General features: G+C 39.3%; 1 protein-coding gene across 2 annotated transcripts in view; it reads left to right on the top strand.

Moving 5' to 3' along the window:
* The window catches only part of pi4kab (phosphatidylinositol 4-kinase, catalytic, alpha b), a 29,755-nt gene extending 22,960 nt beyond the window's left edge, over positions 1-6,795 (top strand). For both annotated transcript variants that reach the window (XM_082553424.1, XM_082553423.1), the window contains 13 exons: positions 1,001-1,054; positions 1,147-1,267; positions 1,884-2,013; positions 2,817-2,960; positions 3,067-3,137; positions 3,936-4,042; positions 4,149-4,253; positions 4,347-4,472; positions 4,577-4,697; positions 5,105-5,264; positions 5,342-5,431; positions 5,534-5,617; positions 5,709-6,795. In XM_082553424.1, coding sequence (XP_082409550.1) covers positions 1,001-1,054; positions 1,147-1,267; positions 1,884-2,013; positions 2,817-2,960; positions 3,067-3,137; positions 3,936-4,042; positions 4,149-4,253; positions 4,347-4,472; positions 4,577-4,697; positions 5,105-5,264; positions 5,342-5,431; positions 5,534-5,617; positions 5,709-5,760 — 1,365 coding nt within the window. In that variant the 3' untranslated portion in view covers positions 5,761-6,795. The remainder of the gene's footprint in view (positions 1-1,000; positions 1,055-1,146; positions 1,268-1,883; positions 2,014-2,816; positions 2,961-3,066; positions 3,138-3,935; positions 4,043-4,148; positions 4,254-4,346; positions 4,473-4,576; positions 4,698-5,104; positions 5,265-5,341; positions 5,432-5,533; positions 5,618-5,708) is intronic.
* Positions 6,796-24,623: the final 17,828 nt, after the last annotated feature.

The following is a 24,623-nucleotide window of genomic DNA, read 5'->3' as shown; positions in this document are numbered from 1 at the left end:
AATACGGTCGGATAAACAGTTAAAATAAGTTATTAAAGTGTGGGATAACAGTGTAGGTTAACCATAGAATTTATAGGAGAGAGACAGGGCCTTCAAATAACAATTCCACATCTGCAAACATGGTGGTAGAAGTTGAACTTCCAGTGGAAAACAGTACATTTAAATGGAGGATGAACAAATGTATAGCTAGTTGATCATGTAAGTTAATTGTATGGATCAATGATTCCCAAACCGTGGGGTGAGGTCTCCTGGTGGGACAAATTAATAAGAGAAATTCAGGAAGAAATTACAAGTATGTAGATTTATAAACATTTATTCATTTATTTATATAAAAAGTGAATAAAAATTGTTTTTTGGGTAATCGGAGGTAGTTTGTGATATTACTCTCACCTAAATTTACTGCTCTTTCATTGAGGTTCGTGAAATGTGTGACCCACCTCCCTGTGGCAGGTGGGTCACACATTAGCCATAACACTTTGCAGATAACTCGGTTGCATTAGCAATTTATAGCCAACCGCCTGTGTTCCTTTTTAAGGAAACACATCACTTTCTGTTGTATTTTGATTAGAGTGAAGATTAAGATTGGGTGGGCCCCATGGGGTTTTCTGGATTTAAGTGGGCCACGGCTCGACTTTGGTAATGGCTGCTATAGATCGACAAATGATGTTATCAGTTTGAAAAAAACCTCAAGAATAACAGTTTAAATACAGTAGCTACAGTTACAATTGAGTAGTGGTGGGCTAATGGTTGTCCAGATGCAGTTTACAGAAAATTTATAGTTTTATTTTATTTCTAATGTTGATATTAAAGAAGATTTATATGCATGATAGACGGTTTTTAGGTTATCTGATGAAAAAGGGTTGGGAAAGTACCTTCATTTCCCCTTACAAATTTCCTTTCCTTTAAACATGATTAGAAATGACGTTTGAGTGAAGTTTACTGTAATAAGCTAAATTGTTGGTGTAGTGTTAATTACTTTTTGTTTTTATTCTCTTTTTAGGATGCCATTTTGTTTTACATTCCTCAAATTGTACAAGCTCTTCGTTATGACAAGGTAATTATCATATTTTCTGAGTCAGCAAATACATTCAGAGCCCTCGTAACATGAATAAATGATCGAATTTCCCTGTTTGCATCCTGGTGCAGATGGGTTATGTGAGAGAGTACATCCTGTGGGCTGCTCAGAAGTCTCAGCTGCTGGCTCACCAGTTCATCTGGAACATGAAGACGAACATATACCTGGATGAGGAAGGAAACCAAAAAGATCGTGAGATGCTCACCTTCATTATTTCTTCACTATGCCACACTCACACTAAAAAAAGCAGTGGGTCTAGAACATGTGCAATGACCAATAATCTTGTTGCCTTTTGAAATGGACCAGACCACATCTGTGACCACTCACAGTCTGATGTTTTCTCCAAAGCATCTTGGTGCCTCAAGATGGCGATAAAACATTAATAAAGACGGTCTTCTGTCAGTTTGGGTCAACTTGGAAATCACATGCAATCTCTTTATGAGAATACAGTGGTTACCCATGTTACATCTTCAGAAACCACAAATCTTTTGCTATCGTATTAACTACAGAACCTCGCAGATTGCTGCAGGATTATGATTTAACTGCAAAATGACATAAATGCATAGCCTTTCTTTTATATAGGATTATAACCAGAATACAACCAGTTGGCATGGAAGTTATTTGCAAACCTTCACCGGTTTGTCTGGAGGTTGGGCAACCTTCACCAGGCAATCTGCCATTGAAAGTATTGCATGTTCAACCTCTGGGTGACCATTTGGTTGCTGCAACTACCAGATGTGAAATGTTCAGTGTAAATATTGCAATATGTTGTTACAGTTGCAAAAACTCAAGATCTTCTGTCCTGCAGCTGACATAGGAGAACTGTTGGAACAGATGGTGGAGGAGATCATCAATTCACTGTCTGGCCCGGCCAAAGACTTCTACCAGAGGGAGTTTGACTTCTTCAATGAAATAACCAATGTGTCAGCCATTATAAAGTATGAAAACACTATTTATTTCACTGTGCTTTTATGAATTTTAAGTTGTTTACGTTTTAGGGAGTTTCCAAAGTGAACTTTTGCTACAGTGTTGCTTCCTTAAGTTATTTTTTCTTCTTTTGTCCTTAACTATGTTCCTCAATCTCAAAACTCATGAACACCTGAGACAAAAGATGAAAAATATCAAGTTAATGTTCTGACTTTTTTCAGAGATTTCAAAGTAACTGCTGGAGTTGAGCCTTTCTGTTTAAAAAGATCCAAGCCCTCTTGGTAATCTGCAAAGTGTTCATGAAGTGATAACACTTATTCCCATGAGCCAAGAAGCTTTGTTCCTTCCCCTGGCTCCAGTGTTCTGCTCTTTAAATCCCTTTGTTGTTCATTTATTTGTCTATTTGTTGCTTCGCTGTCACTCCCATCATACTTAATTTTGGAAAACAGGCTATGCTGTGTTTCCCCAGCCCCCGACCGCCTGTCCACTAGTGTGTACACTCTGCAGCTGATGAGCTGTTTTCTGACAACCTTGATACAGAGAGTGTTTTGTCAGGCCACTAGAGGTTGGGAAATTCCCCTCTGCCCTTATTACAGCACTAATTGCAACAAGCCAGGGGAGAAGGGTCTGTCCCCTGACTTCAAAACTCTATCCTGGCAGCTCCCCTCTGTGGTTAACAGCAGAGCCTGGCTGTCACATATGATCTGGAGTCATTCATGGAGATACCCATGCATGCTTTTCTAAGTAACAGAGGTAATAGACCTACAAGTGTTGTAACTCTGTGAGTTTAAATTGTTTTGTTTGTCCTTGTCAGACCCTTTCCCAAAGGAGAGGAGAGGAAGAGGGCCTGTCTGGAAGCCATGTCACAGATCAAAGTCCAGCCTGGCTGTTATCTGCCCAGTAACCCAGAGGCCATAGTTTTGGATATAGATTACAAATCTGGTACTCCTATGCAGAGGTGGGCATACTAACCAACTTTTACATTTTTTTTTTAGAATTAAAATAAAACAGTGAAATGTTAAAGTGTAAAAATATGCTCTTCTACTCTTTGTGTTTTTGTTTAGTGCTGCCAAGGCTCCCTACCTGGCCAAATTCAAAGTTAAGAGGTGTGGAGTCATTGAGCTGGAAAAAGAAGGTACTGGTTATGTTAAAGGGCTCTTTCAAACATGTGCTGCTCTGCTGTGCACAACAATGTGTGTTTCAGTTAACTTGTTACAAATTAACTGAAGTTCCTCCAATCATAAAGTGTTTACTGGTTACAAGATTAGTCCTGCATCACTTAAAGTCTCTCTTCAGTGTGTAATGCAGGGTTTTAATTTTCCTTTAGTTAGATCTATTGGACTGGGATTGGCTTTCAGATAATTTGTGTTATTGATGCAAATCTTAGACTCAAACTCTAAACAGGCATTATTCTGTATGATGAAGCTCGAGCGCAGTAAGGACCAAAACACAATTTCTGAGTGAACAGGGGATAGGGAGTAGTTTTAATGCTTCTGAAACTGGTCATGTGGTTCTCGTCACACTTATCTGACAGACACATCAGAATTCATATTAACAACTGTATGTCGTCATCAGCACCACCCGTATGTGGAATCACCCAGGGCTTAATCCTTGGTTCATATCTCTTTTCTTTATACATAATTGTAATATTTGTTAAATCTAATAGATTCAGATACATTTGTGCTTTGTTTTAAATGACTGCTGAAAACTAATTTCTAAGAATTAGCTCTTCCTTAATCTTTCGCCCATTATTCTTTTGCCTCTTGTGTGTGTGTGTGAATCTGTTTGAAGGATGAGTGTACGATCATGTGTCTGACTGTGTGTTTGTTTGTTAGATATGTACGCTTATCTTTAAGGTGCATTAAAACTGCTGTACAAATATTTATTAAAGTTGCGCTGAGATTAAAAGTGTGCCATAACGTTTCTCCCTCAGGTCTACTGTGTCGCTCCGATTCGGTGGATGAGGGGAAGAGTGAAGAGGAGGCAAAGAGGATCTGTTGGCAGGCAGCCATCTTCAAAGTTGGAGATGATTGCAGACAGGTCTCACTTTCATACTCCTGATAATTAACCTCTCCCTAATTATCATTGCTATCTCTATTTTAGCCCGATTTAATTTTCTCTACTATTTGCTGATTTGTGTTCACAGGACATGCTGGCCCTTCAGATCATCAGCCTCTTTAAGAACATCTTCCAGATGGTGGGCCTTGACCTCTATGTGTTTCCGTACAGGGTGGTGGCCACTGCTCCAGGAGTAAGTTCACACCAACTCCTTCCTTACATGAACTACTGAATGTGCAAATCTATACTTCCTCTTATTCCTCCTCTTTCCGATGTTGTGCCACAGTGTGGAGTGATTGAGTGCATCCCTGACTGCAAGTCTCGTGACCAACTGGGCCGACAGACAGACTTTGGCATGTACGACTATTTCAGGAACCAGTACGGAGATGAATCCACTCTAGCCTTCCAGAAGGTAAATACTGAATCTTAGTTTTTTTTCTAGTAATCTGTCAGTTAAAAGACCATTTTCCTATTGACAGATTTTTTTCATATTCCCTCCAACTCTTGTCCTTTCAGGCACGGTACAACTTCATTCGCAGTATGGCAGCTTACAGCTTGCTGCTCTTCCTGCTGCAAATAAAAGACAGACACAATGGCAACATCATGCTGGACAGCCAGGGCCACCTCATTCACATTGGTGTGTATTCAGTGTGTTTCTCTGTGTGGTTCTCTTATTGAAACTGTCATTTCGGTTGCTTTTTTTGATTTTCAAGTAAAATTGCCAGTTTTTTCCCATGAACTGTGTCTCACTAATCTATGATGAAAGTCCAGCTGTTTAGTATCATTCTTAAAAGAATTTTAAGGCTCTACAAACATTTATACATCAATAAAAAGCAATTACTGTGTGGCATAGAGAAAAATGCTTTAGAAAAATGTAAAAGATGGCTTTCATCCAAAGTTCTGACTGCAGTTTGTGAAAACTCTTCTGAATATTCATAGTTGTATAAATTTTACATAAAATTATCTTTTCCCAACCAAACTCCTATTTTTTTTAAAAAACTATTAATTTATTGAAATTACATCTGTGTGCTTATTTGTTTCCAGACTTTGGGTTCATGTTTGAAAGTTCTCCCGGTGGAAACCTCGGCTGGGAGCCAGATATCAAGATAACCGATGAAATGGTGATGATCATGGGTGGAAAAATGGAGGCGACACCCTTCAAGTGGTTCATGGAGATGTGCGTTAGGGGATACCTGGCGGTCAGGTGAGTGCTGTAGAAAATAATAACTGATCTTTGAATAGTAACATGTAACATTAAGACGAGTTTCTGTGGTGAATCAGGCCCTACATGGATGCAGTCGTCTCCTTGGTCACGCTCATGCTGGACACGGGTCTTCCCTGCTTCAGAGGACAGACCATCAAATTGCTCAAGTGAGTGAGAATGTTTTTGCATTTCGTGCTGATATGAATAAGCTGATTAGAACCTTCAATGCTAGTTGCTGTTGTTGTTAAAAATCTTGTTTCCTCATCTAGGCAGCGATTCAACCCAGGGTTGAGTGAAAAAGATGCAGCATCTTTCATCATCAAAGTCATCCAGAATTGCTTCCTCAGCAACAGGTTGGTAGATTTTATTTCTATGTTTAAGAAAAAAATATGTATATATAGAGTTCTGATTGCATCCTTCTTTTTTTCCCTTTGTGTTAAACAGGAGTAGGACCTACGACATGCTCCAGTATTACCAAAACCAGATCCCATATTAAACATTTGTGCCTAAGCATGTGCATATATTGGCTGGTACATAGTGTGTGCGTGCGTGAGTTTGCGTGTGTGCCTTTGATGATGTTCACCAATGAAGATTGTGGCTCACTGTTTTTGCTGATTGTTGGCTGCTGTCCCTTGTGTTTGTTTCAGCGTCTTGTTTAATTATAAAAATGTCTTTGCTTTACATTTACATTGCATTTTCTCTTATTTATTATGTCATATGAAAATCAATTATATTATTAATTATTATTCTATTGCACTGGCATCTTGACCTCTGTGTACTTAGAAAAAAAAATGCTTGTTAATCTGCACGTTAAGTAAAATACTTTATTAGCATTTGTGCCAAATTTAAATAATTTATAATGTCCGTGAATGTGCTTTCTGTTGATTTTAAGGTGGGGTTTGAAATGTAATTGGATACTTAAAGTAGCTAAAGTAGACCAGTTTCAGTTCTGACCATTGTGGCCTATTCTGTCATCTCGTACTTGACTGTACTACTGTGCTTCTCTTTTTAATGGACCAGTCAGAGTACTTTGATCTGTGGCATGGTACTTGTATTTACAGTGAGACTTGACTGTATAGACGTGAGTTACACTGTATGTATTTTTCATATTTCCACTTTCAACAGAAGAAATGATGCTCACATGTTCTGGGAAACACTGGGGCTGAGATTTGTATATTTAGCATTGCCAAATGGGGAGGGGTAATAAATGGTTATAAGTCAGTCTTTTCTATTGTTTGTCTGTGAAGGTAAGGCACAGCTTCATTGTTGGGCAGTTGCATGAAGTTAAATGTTAACTACCATGTAGCCTGTGTCCAATGTGGCTTTTGTTCAAAGATATTTTAGCAATCCACAGTGCCGTGCCCCATTTCTGTACGGTCAGCGTAAGCCTTCATGTATTGTTACTGGTTGTAAAGATTTTGCCTCTTTATATATTTATAGCCATGACCCATTTTCTGTCTCCTTTTCTATCTTCATGCCTTTTGAATGAGAATGCATAAGATATGAAATCAAATAAAGAATTATCACAGTATTTCTTGATGCCTTGTGAAACAAACTGACCAGAACAGAAGGCGTTACACTTGGTGGTACTGTAAAGTTGAAACAAAATATTAAGCAGTATATGATTATATTGGTGCAAAATGCCAATATTTATATTTAAATTGATTTATCATGCAATTTGACTGCTCAGATTTGCTACAGTATGACTTCTTTAGGTAGAACTTATCAAGCAAGAGAGGATCAAGTGAACAGAAGTTAATTAACTTGCACTGAAGAAATAATTCAGACAAAGCCAACAGCAGGGGAAGTGAGTCAGAGTGATACAGTCGTGTGAAAACAACTCTATTCAGTCCTGTTAAAAACTGACTGCTTCCATGGGAATTAAGAGAGTAAGTAGCAGCTAGGTGCTCCTGGTAAAATGCACTTAATTAACTGATCACAAGTAAGTGTGAGCACCTCTATTAAACCAGATGTTTTGGCATTTTGCTGGTCTGGAACATTGAGGTGTACTTACACAATGCCACAGTCTTCCCAGGAGTGGATGTCCCAGCAGATTTGTCCCAAGGCCAGTAAAGAAACTGCATAAACCCCAAGAGCTGCAGCTGTTATTTGTTCATTAAAGTACAATTACGAAAAGATCGAGCAAATACATTTTCTCCTGGGAACCAAATAAGCTGTATCTCTAAAAACAAACAGCGTAGATTTGCAAAGTTACATCTGAGAAATTCTCCTCTTGTAGGACAGATGAGAACAAAGTTAAGACATTTGGCCATTTGCACAGCACATCAACTGGTGAAAGCCAAACAGCATATCAGCACAAACACCTCATATCAAATATCCAGCAACACAACGGCTGAAAAAGAAAATAATCAAGGTTTTGCAATGTCCAAAGTCCAGACCACGACCTTGTATTACTGATCACAGATACACACTAACCACCATGTAGTGAATGTATCATAGATGACAGGCGTGCTATATACCCAGTATTGGATAATCACTTTATCATGAAACCATCACTTTTGTGGCCAACAAATAGTACTGTGATCACGGGACGATCTGTGATTCGTTTCTGTTAAAAAGCCCTGATTTAACAGTTGGTTGTATATCCACCAGAGGGCAGCACATACTGGCATCATTTAATCTGTGTCCAAGTTCTCGAGCTGCTCAAAAAGATACTGCTGATTTCTGTCATAACACACTAACAAGAATGCTACCAAACCTTTTCCCTCTAATAAAAGTGACCTCAAGTGTGCTTCAAGCATTTAGAGATGCACTGACAGATTCTGCTTTTGGAGAACATGGTGCCCTCTGACAGCAGCTTGACTTTAAATGGAGGTGAACTTGTACACTCCTGTTTCTGCTGTATGGAGCGTATGAAATACTCTAATACACCAAGGTTTTACTTCAGATTCATACAGCAGCTCTAGGTGAATAATCGGACACATGCGTCAAAAACAATAGTCCGACAGCTAATAAAAGATGAAGTTGGAAAAATAATCTAAATTTTCTGTTTAGAAATGAAGTTTCAGCCAAGTCTGCTTATGTGACTTATTTATGTAACTTTTAAACGGGCAGCCTTTATAGACTGCAGCTTAGAGTACATTTGGAGTGGGCTGCTGGTTGCATTACCAGATGGGAGTGATCGAGCCGAACCAGCTCAGGGTCAGCACACGCTGGAGCCAACCAGTCAGATGCAGTGAGTGATTGTGGCAAAGATACCATGACAACACACTTGCTTAGTTTTTTCTTCTACTTTTTTGCAGTGATTTTCATCAAACGTCTACATATTTCAATGTGGGAAAAAAGATGCTGATGGTTACATGTTGGTGTACTCGTCACACTCTGTTTGTTTAAAATTTTATTGTGTACTGATTCACAGGAGAGGAACACACTGATGTAATTTTGATGTTGCTGCATCACTGCAACACACCTTGACCATACAAGAGATTCAAAGTTAGGATCTTTGTACGTATATATATGTATATATGTATATGTATGTATGTATATCTATCTATCTATCTATCTATCTATCTATCTATCTATCTATCTATATTCATTCGTTTATTTTCATTTATTTTTTTCACATTTATTGTGGCCCTAACACATTATTATAGAAAACACAATAAGACAGAAAAAACAACAAACGCAAAATGCAAAACAGAAAAGACAAGATTTCAAAATGTTCAATGACCCTTTAGAAAAGCTAGTGAAAAGTTGTCTTTAGCTTTTTGTTTTGTGTTTTATTTGGTGTTATATTGTTGCATTTTGCACCTAAGAGCCATCATAATGTCCATCTATTACTCAGTGCAAGTGTCTAAATGACACCAGACTGGCACATATCTGTTTCCCACAACCTGTCTTTCATTCAAATAATGTTTTGTTTGTTTTATGTGTGCAAATGGGGAAAATCACAAAAAGAGAACGATGCTTTGAGCATTAGATACGGATTTCACACTGGATGTATTTTGATGCTGACAGTATGAAGTGCAGTTGAGTTAATGTCTTAGTCTGTGGATGCTAAATGCCATTAGGTTGCTACTTGTGATGGAGTGATTGGTATAAAAATGTCAGCACGTGTTAGAAATTGACCACACATTGTGGTTTTCTGGATGAGCCTCTAACTGGTGAAAACCCTGTGATGTGTTTTCCTTTGTCTGTCTCTAAACAGACAGATGATGTGGCTCTGTATCGCTCTGAAGGCTTCCTTGTGACATATTCGTGCCTCCTGAACGTCAGCAGCCCTGCATGCCTGCCATGTGCTCTGCAATATTTAACTCTTCTCTCAATTGTTCCAGCCATCACAGATGTGAGGAGTGGAGTTGAGTAGAAAGGGCTATTTGTCCAAATGCCCAGAGCAGACAGTTAGGCCTTTTAATGAGAAGCTGGAGCTAATCAGGAATAGTGGCTGCAGGGTGGCGAATAGCAGTGCTGATTCATTTTTTTTTCATGGGTGAAACCAGTGCCACACTAAAGTCACATTTCTTTAAATTTTTATTATTACTTTTTTTTATCCTTGAAATTTCCAATAAATACTATAGTATCTGCCCTTCGTTGTAGCTTCGAATGGATTACTGGATCATATTACCTACTTCACAGACCTCGAGACCAAATTATTACTGAAGAAATAGAAGAAATAGAAACAGATGAAAGCCATTGAGTTTAGTCAGAAACTTCAATATTATTCCCATCTATCTGGGGTGAGAAAAACTGCTTTCATAATTATCTCTGTGTGCAACTTCAAAATGCATTGCACCCTGATGTTTGCGTGACTTAGCTTAGATTATGGGTGTTTAAAAGGACAGCAAGCAGGTTTCCCCAATGATGGACAGCTGGTCTATTAATAGCACATGTTGTAATTTGCATATATATTAAGTCACTAATTTTGCCGTTTACAATTAATAAGCTAATGTCAAACCTCCCAATCCATCTTTGGATTGCACGCCTACACTTGCATGTACAGCAGTATACAAGAACTGAATATTTGGAAAATAGTGAACAGCTTCCTAAAAACACAACAAACTACAATTACAGTTTGTTTAATGCCATTCTTAAAAAACTGAACTTATTTATAAAGCCTTCCTGAAGGTAACATTCATTGCAAAGACTTTTGTGCTTAAGCTTTCTACTAAAACTGTCAGCTGAGTAAACTATCAGAAGGGGGAAAAAACTCCTTGTAATTGGTCACATTTTTTTTTTATGAGGCTGCATTTTGCAGGGGCAGCCTCTCGTCTGTGCTGCCGACGCTGATCAGTTTTGTTATCTAAGGTTGTGATGACTAAAGAAAAGCACAGAGTCACTGTTTCCCTGTGGGTAGCAAACATTTACACAAACATACATGTGTATGCACACACATCCAGCACGCACAGTGAGACTAAATCCATCACAATGGTATATTCCACTGTATTTAGTAGAAAATACCGTATTTGCATAACAAATCAGTGGCTGAAAAAGTTCCTCTACCTAGACGCCTGTCAGGACACACACTGGAGCCAAAGCTTCTTTTTCTCTCTCGATGTTAAACGCTATTTGTTGGGCTGCTGAATGGAAACCAGTGTTCACCCACTCCTTATCATGTGACCTTTGATCTGTTTGGACAGCGTGACCGACAGAAGAACTGCAGCACAACTACTTGAGTCACAGCAGAGAGAAGCTGGCACATTTTGTCTGTAAAAGTTTAAAATCAGATTAAATCATTTCTTTAAGAAGATAAAAAAGAAAAATAAATAAATCTGTGGTATGTAAAGGTTTGTCTTCTTTATGAGGTCTGTATTGATATCAAAATATCAAACCATGACTCGCAAATCAAAGTTTGCCTTTGTGCTTTCATATAAGTTGTGCCGTAAACATACTACCAACCTACTCACTGTACTCAGGATGTAAACCTACCTCTGACTGTTAAAACAAAACAAAAAAACACAAAACAAGCAAAACTCCTATCAGAAGCTTTTCTTCTCATAAAATAAATTTCTGTGCAATTTCTGTCATGGTATGGTTTGTTCAAAAACAAAAACAAAACCACACACACACAAGTATCTGTAAGAATTTCCAGTCAGCTGGGATCCCTGCAATAAAAAAACCTTTCATGGCTGTAAAAACAGAATTAATCAGCATTTTTTCAGTCATTAAAATTAGGTTTTAATTGACCCATTTTACATTTTATTAGTTGCCTTGGGGCAGCTGCATCATGCTGTTGCATATTTACCCAGCAGAGGGCTAGAACAGGATCAGTGTATAGGAACATCAGAATATAAACTCTAGTACATCCCAACCAGCTAGGTGCTGGGTATGAAATGTGCAAGGCTTCTCCAAAACACTCAGCTTACTCTCCTTTTCCACTTAACTGCTACGACCTAAACAAATTTCCACATTAAATAAGAATAAAGATGCCTTTGCAGCAAAACAATGACTTTTAGTTAGTTTGTTTGTTTGTTTGTTTTTCGTGCCCCAAATCATATTTCAGTTTTCCCCATAGAGCCTGGATCAGATTAATTCAGCACTGTCCATAACCAGTCAACAACAAAAAGCCTCTGCCACTCTCTCAACCACCATGGCCACTGTTGCCACGGAGACCCATTCAGATGCCCGGTGGTGACCTCTGACCTGAGGGGAGGCTGGTGAATGTAGCTAAAAAGGGGCGGCTGGGCTGGGGCATCTGGGGTATCATCTGGCGCCTAACAAAGCCCCTCGCCAGCTGGGGAGGAGGGCAGGAGATACAGAGAGAGGGAAGGAAGGGGCACAGAGGAGAGGGGAGTGGAGAGAAAAAGAGAGCACCCTTTTCTTCTTGCCCTCTTCAGAGAGAGTGGCCATTGACACTGTGCATCTCATTAAAATCTGTGCACCCCCTTCTCCCCTCCTGTCCTCTCTCTGGTGCACAGGGACCAGGCAGCTGCCTATCCTGCTCTGACCATTCAAGCTCAAGTGCAGTCCACTGCAGGATAGAGAGAAAAGGAGCAGACAGAGAGAAGGGGGGAGAAAGGGTGGCGTAAAAGCCTTGGACATATGCCACCACCACTGGGACTGAAGACACTGCATGGCTGCATCTAAAATCTTTCTTTTGGAAACATTTGTGCGGATCAAAAAGCTGCAGTGCACATTTCCCCCCATAATTTAATTCCTGTTGAATAGAGTCCTCTTTGATTTTTCATGTCTTATTAAAAATGATGGAAAAATCTACTACCGGAGATTTTTGTTGTGCAGTTTCTTTTTAAGATTTGTGATGTCACCAAGGCGCCAGAGCTGGCCCCAACCTTGAGCAGATAGACAGCAGGATAAAACATGCAAACAGCTGCTGGGTGGCGACACGCGCAATCACAGACAGCAAACAATGACACACACACACTGGTGTCCCCACACCCATGTAGGACATTGTGGATATGCACAGGTCTCCCTGAGGGTCACGGTCATGCAGTGTTTGTGCTCTGAGTGTTTGTATGTGTCTGTGTGTGTGTGTGTAAAGCAGGCCCAGCAGGGCTTCTGTCAAAACAGAAAATCTGCCATGGGGTGAAAAAGGTGGGGGATCCATAATAAGGAAGGGGAGAAATTACTGAAATGATGGGCGGGGCTTTAAACTCCTGGGTGCTACACTAATGAGACGACAACACTGCAGGTACTGGAAGATGAAGCATAAGCACAGCTCCAATTACACAGAGGAATATAACATGTTTATGTGCGCGCACAAATTCATTTTCACGCACAAGCACGCTTTGGGCATGTGGTCGCTTCAGGAATGAGTACAGAACTGAAAACAACATGAATCACGTGTGTGGAGAAATCAGCATCAGCTTCTTCCTGCTCACTTCTCTACTCTTCCCGAGCTAGTTTGGACTCCTAAATTCAAGGGTACAGCACAGAGCCCTCGGTCCCCCACCTCTCTTCTCTCTGTCATCTCCACTGATGAATGGGGCTTTGCGTTCAGATTTTAATTACTCCTCTGTCGAGGTGGGAATTGGCCATGCATTAAATTGGAATGAGACACATTTTTCCCCTCAGCAGGGGAGGGAGGAGATTGGAGGGTAAAAGGAGAAACTGGTTACTGTATATTAATTGAACCATCCAGTGGCACAAAGTTCTCAAATAACTGTGCAGGCCTAACCAAAAAGGGAGCTTGAAGAGAGCAGTACAGCTTAATATGCAACAGAAGATGTTTAGAGAGCAGTTCTGCGAGATTTCTATAAGAGTTAGAGGGTTCGTTTTGCCCATGTTGTTCCCAATTGAAACATTTCTTTCTTCATAACTATTTCACAATGAAGGTGCAGTTGTAGGGAAACATGGAGACACACAGGAATCAAACTACAAGCTTCATGTTTGGTTGACAAGGGCATATGCAGATGTGATGAAGGGCTATCTATGTCAATTACCGCTGATTAAAAAGGACATTACATGGGTCAAATTCTGTTTTGCACTCTGTCAGTGCAGATTAACAGCATCAAATAAACCTGAGCTTCAAATCCATTCACATACAAACACAACCACAGAGAAAGAGTGGTTAAGGCTTGTACTGCATGAGTACTGTTCAGGGGACCAATGAAAGGAAAACACTTATTGTCCTGTTTGTCTTTCTTTTTTTTTTTTTAATCTTTTTTAAAAGAAGTGGGGAAATGAGTGAGCCTCATTTTTATTTATAGTCAACAGCAACTAAATCCCATGAGGTATGGAGTTGATAAAAGCAAGGTTACAGTTTATGACTAAGACATTATACTTAAATGGCTGATAAAATATAAATACCCTTGGGAACCTGCAAGGCAAGCTTAGTGACACCCGGGTTTCTAGGGATGGTGAGAGAACAGCGTGCAGGTTAAACATCTCCAAAGAGCTTGTATTTTTCTACATAGCACTGTGATAAGCATATAGTGTATCTGGGGTGACAGCTAGAACAAACGTTTCCTTATTCTTCTTCCAGTTATACCATTTACATCGATCAATGTCCTCGGGAGCTGTTTCCTATAAGATGGGCAATATTTTCCTGTTGTGTGAGTCAAGGAGAGGCACCCAAATACCCCTGATGGCTCTGGTTATGGCATCGGTCAAGTGGGGGAAAAAACCAACAAAATACACAAGCTGTCAAACGAAAGGACTCATTCTGGTAATTAGGAGATACCTATCGGACATCTGCTTTTCCAAGAGCATCTGGTCATCCTTTTCTCACGTAACAGAATGGGACACCTTGCAATAAAGCTATTGTGCTCCAGTCCTCGTTCAAAGGAAGCTACTCTGATAGACATCAGTAAACAATGGATTATGACATCGTGAGGAATAACTGGCGGTGTCCTCCACATCGGGTCTTAAGAGGGTTAAACTTTATTTAAAATGTGGCATTTTTCTTTGAAAATTTTGATTGTGGATCCAGACATAGCTGTGATTTGTTGTGTGCTGTCTTGTAATTGTTAGTTGAGCTTATTATCTGTTTCCTTCATTGGTCTTGTGATTTTAGATGGGTGATTTAGTCTGATTTATTCAGCCTCTGTTACCCCTGCAGAATCTGCTTGTCCTGCAGACTGTTTGCTGTACTAGTTTCAGTTTACTTGTAATTGTTTAAACCAATGACTGTAGAAAACATTTTCTACAGTCATTGGTTTAAACACACAGTTAGATATTACATTTCATTTTATTACATTACTGTTACCCAAGCTAGATTATTGTTTCTGCAAAACAATTGCCCAACACTGAGGCTTTAATTAAGTAAATCTATAAAAATTCTGTGCACCAGTGCCTGCTCCATGACCGAATCACTGAACTATTTTAAAGGGTAAAAAAGAACAAAAACAATGATAGAAAAAAGCCCCACTCTCATAGTCAGCTGTGTTTTTCCTGTGAAAATCAAGTCCCACAGTTGCAGTTCCTCTAATGGCTACAAGGGAGTCAGTCCTCATAGAGTCCTTGTGTCAGCTGTAATAAAGTAAAAGTTTTCTTGATTGAGGTTTTGCAATCGCATGTCCACTAACCACATGATGCTAACTTAGGTTATGTCAATGACACCTCAGTCACAGAGGCCTAGATGGGCTGGGTCCCAATGACAATGATATCCACTAGTCGCTAGTTGGTGAGAATTTCCTTTTGATTGCTCATTGCCAGAAGTTTGCATGGAAAAAACTGACTTGTCTGCAGGAACTGTTGCACAAATTTTACTACTGCACAGCTTGTAGTGAGCATTCACAGACAAGTCAGTGTTTTCATGGGAACTACAAGTGTCCGCAGAAATCTGCTAGCAACTAAAGCAATCACAAGGTGTGTGTGTGTGTGTGTGTCCCTTTCAGTGTTGGTCAAGTTACTTGAAAAAAGTAATCAGTAACTAATTACTGATTACTTCCCCAAAAAAGTAATCCCGTTACTTTACTGATTACTTATTTTCAAACGTAATTAATTACTTAGTTACTTAGTTACTTAGTTACCTTTTAAAAACACGATTTACAACCCGAAGAGGTGATAAAGCGATAGATCTTTCAGTCCAATTCTACTTTTTCTGCATAATCTATCATACAAAATGTAATCAAATGGAAAAGTCTCTTTTTTTAACTTGTTTTATCAGTTTTAATCTTTTAACTTTGTGCATCAAGCAAAAATTTAATTATATGCAACATTCTCTGACTTGAATAAATTAGTTTAACATTTAAAGCTATTTTCTACACATTCCAGCACATAAAATAAAATATTTTTTGTGTTTACACTCACTCTTTCAAATAGATGCAAGTAAAACGCAGCAGAAAATAAATAAAGTCAAAGACTCAGCGGTCCTGTTGCTCTATTTTCACCTGTAAAGCAGGACTGCGGTAGGCGGAGGTTTACCCTGGTGCAGGTGTGCTGCGGTCAGTTGAAGAATCCGCGAGTTTCTCTGTGAGTTTCCCATTATGTCGTTGTGCACTCGGTGCTTGCTTGGAAGTTTAGGGGGTTTTTTCGCTGTAAAAATAAGTTTTCTTCCCACGCACGATGGACGCTAATGTTTTTGTCACTTTTTATGGAATCAAACTCAAAGTAAGGTCAGTACTTCCACGCTTTAAACGCTGCACGCTCATACTCTCTCCCACAATCGATATGTGATCCATTGTTGATCTGCACACAGCTGTTGTCACTAACGGCGCACTCGCTTACGGTTTTAGTAACGCAGTAACGCAGCGTTCCTACGGGAAAGTAACGGTAATCTAATTACCCATTTTGCAATAGTAATCCCTTACTTTACTCGTTACTCGAAAAAAGTAATCAGATTACAGTATCAGGAATCAGGTGTAAAACTCTATTGAAAACCTATTGAATGAGGTCGAAAATGATGCTGAAAGTAGCTTTTTCATCTCCTTTGTGATTGATGTCACCCAGCATTTCCTAAGCAACCCCCAAGAACCACTCACCCAGGAGCTGAGGAATACATATTTTTCTCTTACAATTAGTGGTTGCATCACAACCACTATGGCAGACAACTCTCAAACAATGTGTGCATGATATTGTGCAAGAAACCTGTGTAAATCGTCCGTTTGGGTTTAATAAGGATTATAGTTACGGGTATGATTACTTTGTTTGAAAGGAATCCTGATGTCATGGTGGCTACATTCACTACATTGATAAACATAAACATGTCTAGAGGATATAATTGGCATGAACTGAGCTAATGTTTTGCTCCTACTGAACATATTCTAACTGAACCCTTTGGAAGGACTCCGGATCAACAACTTATCATTACATTTTCACTAAAAAGGATCTTTTCTATTAATAAAACTGTCATGTTCAGATCACCTTGACAGAAGACGACTCCAGAGTGAACGTGCTGTTTAGTGAGGGACATACCTTCAGTGTTTTCCTTTACAGCTATATGCTTCGAAGTGGCCGAAAAATGATAGAACCAATTATAAAAGACAATATTGTTCTGTTTTTTTTTTTAAAGTTATCTATGATCTGTTGGTAAGACCATAACCTGAGGTGTCCTGGTGATAGCCGTTCATTCACTTGAGCTCAGCTGTTTTAAGGGGATTCATAAATGGAAGATGAGCCTGCCGCTGACTGTGGTCCTGGGGCAAATGCAGCCATACGTGATTTGATTGGAGGTTTTAGGGGTCATCACATGGTCATCTGTAGCCAGCTGACAAGCTGAGCCGCTCTCTGATAAGAGACCAGACGGGCAAAGGACAAGGCGAAGCATGACCAGGCAAACAACACGTGATCCTGACAAAGCTCTTCAGTTATTCTTGTTTGTCCTGTATAGTCTGTAAAAATCTCAGTTCTAAAGTGTGTCATGCTCAGCTCCTCTTAGTAGTGTTGTAGTTCTCTCAAGGTTTTATAGCCAGAGACTTTTAGCTATTCAGCTCCATTTAACTGACATGTCCACACTAACAATGGTGCCTGGTCGGAAACACATTCACACATGAGTACATTTGTTTTGTTTATCCACTTTCAGTCAACGTGGCCGAAAGAAAAGTTTAGTTCATAAAAGATGTGAGTTTTCAGATTTTCTCCCTCTGGCAGGCTTTCGAATAGAATGTACACAAGATCGAAATGATAAAAAGTCAATTATATGTTGTGATAAATTATGATAAATGGAAACCAGGAACTGATTTTAAACTAATCATATTAAAGTAATTAGCCCTATTATCCTTCTAATCCTATAAGCCCAGACATACACAAACACATAGAAGTTTATTCTGTACTTTATTTTTCCAGTAAATAATTTTCCCCTCTCACTTGGCCTCACCTCTGCTTATTCTTCTTCCATTCGTCCTTGCTCTTCAGCTCCTCCTTATCCCACTCCATTCCTCCCCTGCCTGTTAATGGAGTTTTGGCAGCAAGCCAGGGGAAGCCTTACTCTGCAGGTCTTCCCTCCTTGGCAGAGCTCCCAGTGTGTGTGTGTGTGTGTGTGTGTGTGTGTGTGTGTGTGTGTGTGTGTGTGTGTGTGTGTGCGATATAAAGCTCTGTCTCATAATCACTGCCATTCAGCACCTCTTTGGAGTGTGTCCGTGTTTACACGAAAGGGGTCATGGAGCAGGCAATAGCTCTTTCTCTCTCTCTTTCACATCAAACATGCGAACACACTATGCACAAACAAGAAAGACACATGACACATGCTTTAACATACAATCAGAGAGAGAAGGTTTATCACAGGGGTGCATAGAGTCCTGTGAAAAGTACTTCATTACTGCTTCCTTAGGAATTAAGAGGGTAAGTAATCAAATGCACTTGTGTAACTGATCATCAGCAAGTGTGACCAGAGGTTTGTGTGGAGTGGACATTCCAGCAAATGTGCCCCATACAATGCTCAGAGAAAGTACAAACCCCCAATATCTATCTATCTATCTATCTATCTATCTATCTATCTATCTATCTATCTATCTATCTATCTATCTATCTATCCATCCATCCATCCATCCATCCATCCATCCATCCATCCATCCATCCATCCATCCATCCATCCATCCATCCATCCATCCGAGGTGGTGCAGTGGCCTCCTGCTGCTGTGGGCTACAGCAGCCCCTCTGCATCAAAGTTTGATGCTTATGTGTTCAGCGAGGCTCTTCTGTTCTTCTACCTTGGTTGTAACAGGTGGTTATTTTAGTTACTGTCGTCTTCCTATCAGCTTGAAGCAATCTGATGATTCAGCCTCTGACCTCTGACATCAACAAGGTATTTTCGCCCAGAGAACTGTCGCCCACTGGATAGTTTCTCTTCTTCTCTGTAAACTCGAAGCGATGGTTGTGTGGGGAAATCCCAGCGATCAGCAGGTTCTGAAATACTCTGACTAGCCCCTCTGGTATCAACAATAACGACACGTTCAAACCCCTTTCCTTCCCATTCTGATGCCAACTTCAGCAGGCAATCTTGACCAAGTCTACATGCCTTAAAGCTTTGAGTCGCTGATATATGATTGGCTGATTAGATATTTGCCTTAATAAGCAAATGAACTGACATATCTAAGAAAATGGTTGCTGAATCTGTGTAGCTTGACTTTACTGGCATATACAGTAGTTGTTGCTATTCTAGGAATATGGCCTGACTGGACAGTTGGGTGAAGTGGGGAGCTACACCTATATTTTCAAAAAAGGATTATTTTGAACATTTGAGTCATCAAGGATAAAGAAAAATGCGAGGAAACAAACCCAATAGGTGCAATTTAATGTCAGATTCACCAGAACATGTATAACATCATCATGCTTTTGAACAAGATATTTTAATGAGGTTACTGTGACATTCAGCCAGTTGTGATTTCTTAAAGTGGTCTCGTGCAATAGTTCACCATGCTTTCTCAAGGTCTTTGAAAAAAAATGTTTTTGTCTGCTTTTTCACTTATTTTCAGTCCACTCACGGTGACTGACCTTCTTTTGTTTGTTAAGCCACTTAACACTGACTGTGAGTCATTCAAGCATAAAAAAGGGATGAACCAGTGATGTGTCCACACATAACAAACAACTTAACAAAGAACTAATTTGAAAATTGTAGCAGCCAGTAGCAAAACATAGATGAACAGTATCTGTAAGTCACATCCTTAAGAAGAAAAACCACACAAAAAACCCCCAAACCTGAACCTGAGAGATCTGGTTCTGATCCTGTTACTCAGCCTCATCAGCAGGGTGGCTGGGAAAAAGCCATCCTTAAAGAAGGTAAACAGGGACAAATGGAAGGCTGTTACATAAAATCATAATATTATGTAATATGGTAAATTATGAAATTTGTATAATTTACAAAAACTGTATACAACAATTATCTCCTCATGAAATTGTAGCTGCGGTGTCATATTTTTGTTTGTTTGCTTACCATGGTGTAATTACTGAAATGAATGTCATTTTAATGGCATCAGAATATCTTATCAGACAAAATATAATTATCTAAAGGTTTTGAAAGATCAAAAATACTCTGTGAGTATTTATTTCCCCTTAGGGCACTTCATGTTTATGAGTAATCAATAGTCGATAGTCAGAGATTTTCATTATGCTTTTTCAAATTATTTACACATATATGTGTTTTGTACATGAAATACTGTGAACACAAACAAGATTGGAGGCTAGTAAGTAATAAAGACATACAGAGGGACTCTTAAATTATGCTATGACTTTAGCTTCCTTTAAAGATTTTAATAAAGTGTTGACAAATTAACCGTGCAGCTTTATGCCCTGCACAGTTAATTTGTTTATTACTTAGTCTTTCTGGGTGATGATGGACTGGTAGCACTACAAAAACTCATAAAATTATTATGTGATTCAATTAATTTATTGTGATGTCATGTATTTTCAGGTCTTTCAAGTCAGACTGTGTGTAAGGCATACATAATCTAGCGTCAGTTAGTTTTAGAAACCATAAAGTTAGTTTGTTGCCATATTAAGAATCTTAATTCTGCTGCAAATGAATGAAAGTTGTGGTGTAATATAACACAAACTTAACTGCTAACATGTACATGAAAGGCAATGTCTTAAGTTTTCTTTGTGAAACTGATAGCTGCATGTCAACAAGGTAACACTGTGCAAAAGATGTTTCAAGTAGTAAAGAACCCCACAAGCAACGACATGATCATGCAGGTTTGGGATAAAGCAGCGGGTCAACTGAATTTAAAAGAGAATACTTGATGCAAATGTTAATCATTTTGCAGACTCTTTCACTTTTGATTTCAGTAATTATCATCTATCATCTGTCAGATTTCTATTGATGTCAAAAGCAGGCTGGTATTTAAAATGGCATATGCCAACGCCACAGGTTATCTGCATGACTGCATATAAGATACATGAACTGCATTAATACTTTCAGCATTTTTATTTATTTGTTTGCTCTCTGTTTATTTCTAGGTCAACGACTTCCAGCTATTAGCTTGTACCACATAGTATGCGTTAAAGTGTGTTAAAAGTACATGTAAACAGCTTTACACTCATTATAATCATCTGTAAGTCTTAATTTGTAAGTCTGTAAGTCTTTTTGGCAATACAAGCTTGGAGCTGTCAGCAGGTTAACATGTACCACAGGTTTTAATATGTGGTTTTGCAGTGGTTACAATCGCTGGTATAAGGAAGTATCTCTGTTATCTATTTATCTCTGCTGCAAACATTCTCCTTGCTGTTTCTGCTCTGCTCTGTTTTCGTTGTTTAGTCTGTTATCCCCCCGCCCCCTCCCTAATAACTACCCTGTGCAAGCCCGAGGGAATGAGGGCCCTTCCCTTTATATTTGTATGTTAAAAGTGGGTGTGTGAGCAGTTTTGCTGTCTCTGTTTGAATGTCAAATAGCCTTGGGATGTACTAGTCATCACTGGGTGGCAATTCTGCCTCTTGAAGAAACGACAAAATACTTTCAGCTATGGCACTGACTACCTTGGGGCCTGTCCAAACACAATTATGATTTACTGTGTTAGAGCGTTAAATCAGGACCCTGATAAATAACTGATGTAAGTCCTCTAGTGTTTTATTTTTTTTATATTTATTTTTTTTATTTATTTTTTGCCAGTATGTGTTTGCGGTATGCATCTGGATACATGTAAGGTGTGCATAACTACAAGCAAAAATCTGATGGCTCTTTCTTGTCTTACACTAAACAATAATCTAAAAGAAGGAAACAGTTGGTTAACATTGATTGATTCTTTGGTCCAGGCATGCTTAAAACAAGTAAGACAAACTGAGATCACCAGATTACATTTGTAATTTCGCTCAACATAAAGCACACAACACAACATGCATTCAGATTGTTTAGTGACAAAGAGCGAGAGCAAAGCTCCTGCTGTGAAACAATTGGTGTTTGAGATCATGTGATAAAGTGAACTGAAGTTAGGTTTCTGTTTGCTCTGCCTGCTCTTTCCCTGTAGACCTCACTACTGGAAACACTGAACTAGTTCAAGTAAGCTTGGATTACTTACTTTTTGAAACAGTCTTGCAGTTTTTTCTCGGTTCAGATGTTTAAATCTTTTCTTTTGAAGACAGTTTTTGAGTAAAACATCACATCAGCAGCACTTTTTATTTCTCTTTGTATGAAGACACAAAATAAATGTATTTTTTGTTTGCAGTAGTAAGAAAAATATGATGAAACAAATGTGATGATTAAGACTGCGATATATATTTAATATAGTGAACATGCAATAGATACAATGACCAGTGGGTTAAACACTAGGTCCAAAATCCCCTTTTTCTTTAGCATTTTCCAAGAAACAGCAACACTTAGCTTTAAAATGGTTTAACAATTCTCCAAGCAGATTAGGATGCCTACTGCATGCTTGCAGAGGATTGAGCAAACAAGCACAGACTCGAACAATGCAGAAAGACAGATTATCTATCCATAGTGGCACATGGCTGCCACAGCTACAGATTTTCTTCCTCTTATTTCCACAAGCATGCAACCATGACGCAACTCCTTTCAGATATGTGGCACAAGCGAACATACACCCAAAGACACGCCTATAGCACACACCAATACCCGAGCACTTGAGCCCGATCACCTGGTGTTTCTTTCTTCTGTATGAACAGAGGTCAAATTACATTCAACAATAAAAATAATTGTATAAGCATGCACAGTTAATTCAGTGTTTGTTTTCACATCCGAGATTATTGGCTTCAGTCATTCCAAGGGAAATATAAGTCTTGGGTTTCGACAGTGCTCTCTGGAGAGTGTGTTTTCTTTTTCCACAAACACATGTTAGAGCTTTGCAGAGACCCCGTTCCATTCATCTGTACATGCAGAGAACAGCTAAAAGCAGCAAATAGGGGTAATATACATCTCAGAGAATGGAGAGCCAGCGGCACTTATTCAAGTCACAACATCTGTGGATCAAATGTATGCTGGTCTATTGCACCTGCACTCACTGGAGAGTTATATACAGCATGAATTCTCTGTTTATGACTGTTGAGTACATGGAGAGAAACTGGCAGAACACAAGCAAATGACAAAATGGGCTCAGGAGCGCAAGATAAATTAACTTCAGAATGTTTTAAGGATATTTTACATTTACATTTTCAGTGGATAAACATGTCCTTTTACGCTCTAAATACTAAATCCTTGTTTTTTGCTTTTAATGATACAGAAGTGTACGCAGTGCATATAGAAAACCGATGAATGTATTTCTCAGTAACTGCTGTTAGAAGATGACAGGATCACTTTTTGTTTAAGGGATTATGCCACCAATGCTCTTTACTGTTATAAACGACTTACTATAAACAGAAACACCACAACAAAGGAAACTAAGCAGTGATAAAAAAAAAAAAAAGTGATGAAAGTAATAAATGTTTAAAACACAGTCATGGGAGATTTGTATGTACCAAAGCTATAAGAAGTCTCAATAACAGTTGTGATGTAGAAACACTGCATCATGTAATGTAGACAACCTGAATTCAGTGTCCTCTGTGGCAATCACTGATACATGACTGATATGGAGGTAAACGCTCCTTTCCTATCTGCAAACACAGAGCTCATGGTTCCTCTTCATTATACCCAAGAACATTGTGTCCAAACAGAGGTGTAATGCAACTGTTTTCAATGAGAATATAAAACTTGAATCTGCTCTTGAATAGATTGTGCAACTAAACATGTATCGCAAGCAAAGGGTTTATATAAGTCATACATGCACACACACAAAGACTGGTGGTGCTGCGTTGGTAAAACTATCTGCATGACCACATTGAACAGGTCTGATCCAGTCTTAAGGCTTGGAATCCCGCAGGGCCAACGAGGGTCTCAGGGCCCCAGTGGTTGAGAATAGCTAGGTGATCTATATTCATTGGCCAGCTTTGGTGAGGCCTGCTGTCATGGCCTCCCCACCCCCCATGACAAGCCAAACCAGGGACCTGTGTGTGTACGTGCTCCTCATGGTGCTAATGCAGTCTGACAGAGATGAATGGACCTGGACCACACGGTTTTCAGCAACGAGTGTTCCAGCGTGAGGGGAGTTATCTGCATGAAGCAAAAAGTGGGAAGGAATGGAGAACGCGTAGGTGAGGACAGAAGAAAGGGAGAAAAAGGAGAGACTGCAAGGGTGGGAGGAGGGAAGAGAAGAAGAAAGATAACATCAGGTGAATAAAGGACTGAAAGGGGGAGGATGCAGGTGCTGGTCTCAGTCTAGACTAGGCTGGTTGCACCCCCACCCTGTGCAACCAGTTCCTAATTGGCACTGCATCTCCACTGGAGGCGAGGATGGAATAGATCATTTAGGTAAGAGAGTGGTGAATACAAGAGAATGACTAAAGATAGACAAAAATATTTCAGAGGTATAGCAAAAGGACCATGAAGGGAGAGTTGATAGTGATGAACAGGACAGGGTTTTGCAGAGGAGGAAGAAGGAAAAACAGGAGAAAGGGCAAGCAGAGAAATGGGGGCTGGTCCTATTAATGTTAATCAAAACAGCCCTGACGGGTCCTAATGAAGGTTTCATAAGAAGGTTTATTCATGATTTCTCCTCATGTGCTCAGTGTCACATATCCATG

The sequence above is a fragment of the Aulonocara stuartgranti genome (assembly GCF_965226115.1).
Source record: "Aulonocara stuartgranti genome assembly, chromosome: 12".
Classification (NCBI taxonomy): Eukaryota; Metazoa; Chordata; class Actinopteri; order Cichliformes; family Cichlidae; genus Aulonocara; species Aulonocara stuartgranti.
This window is presented reverse-complemented; position numbering and strand designations above follow the sequence as displayed.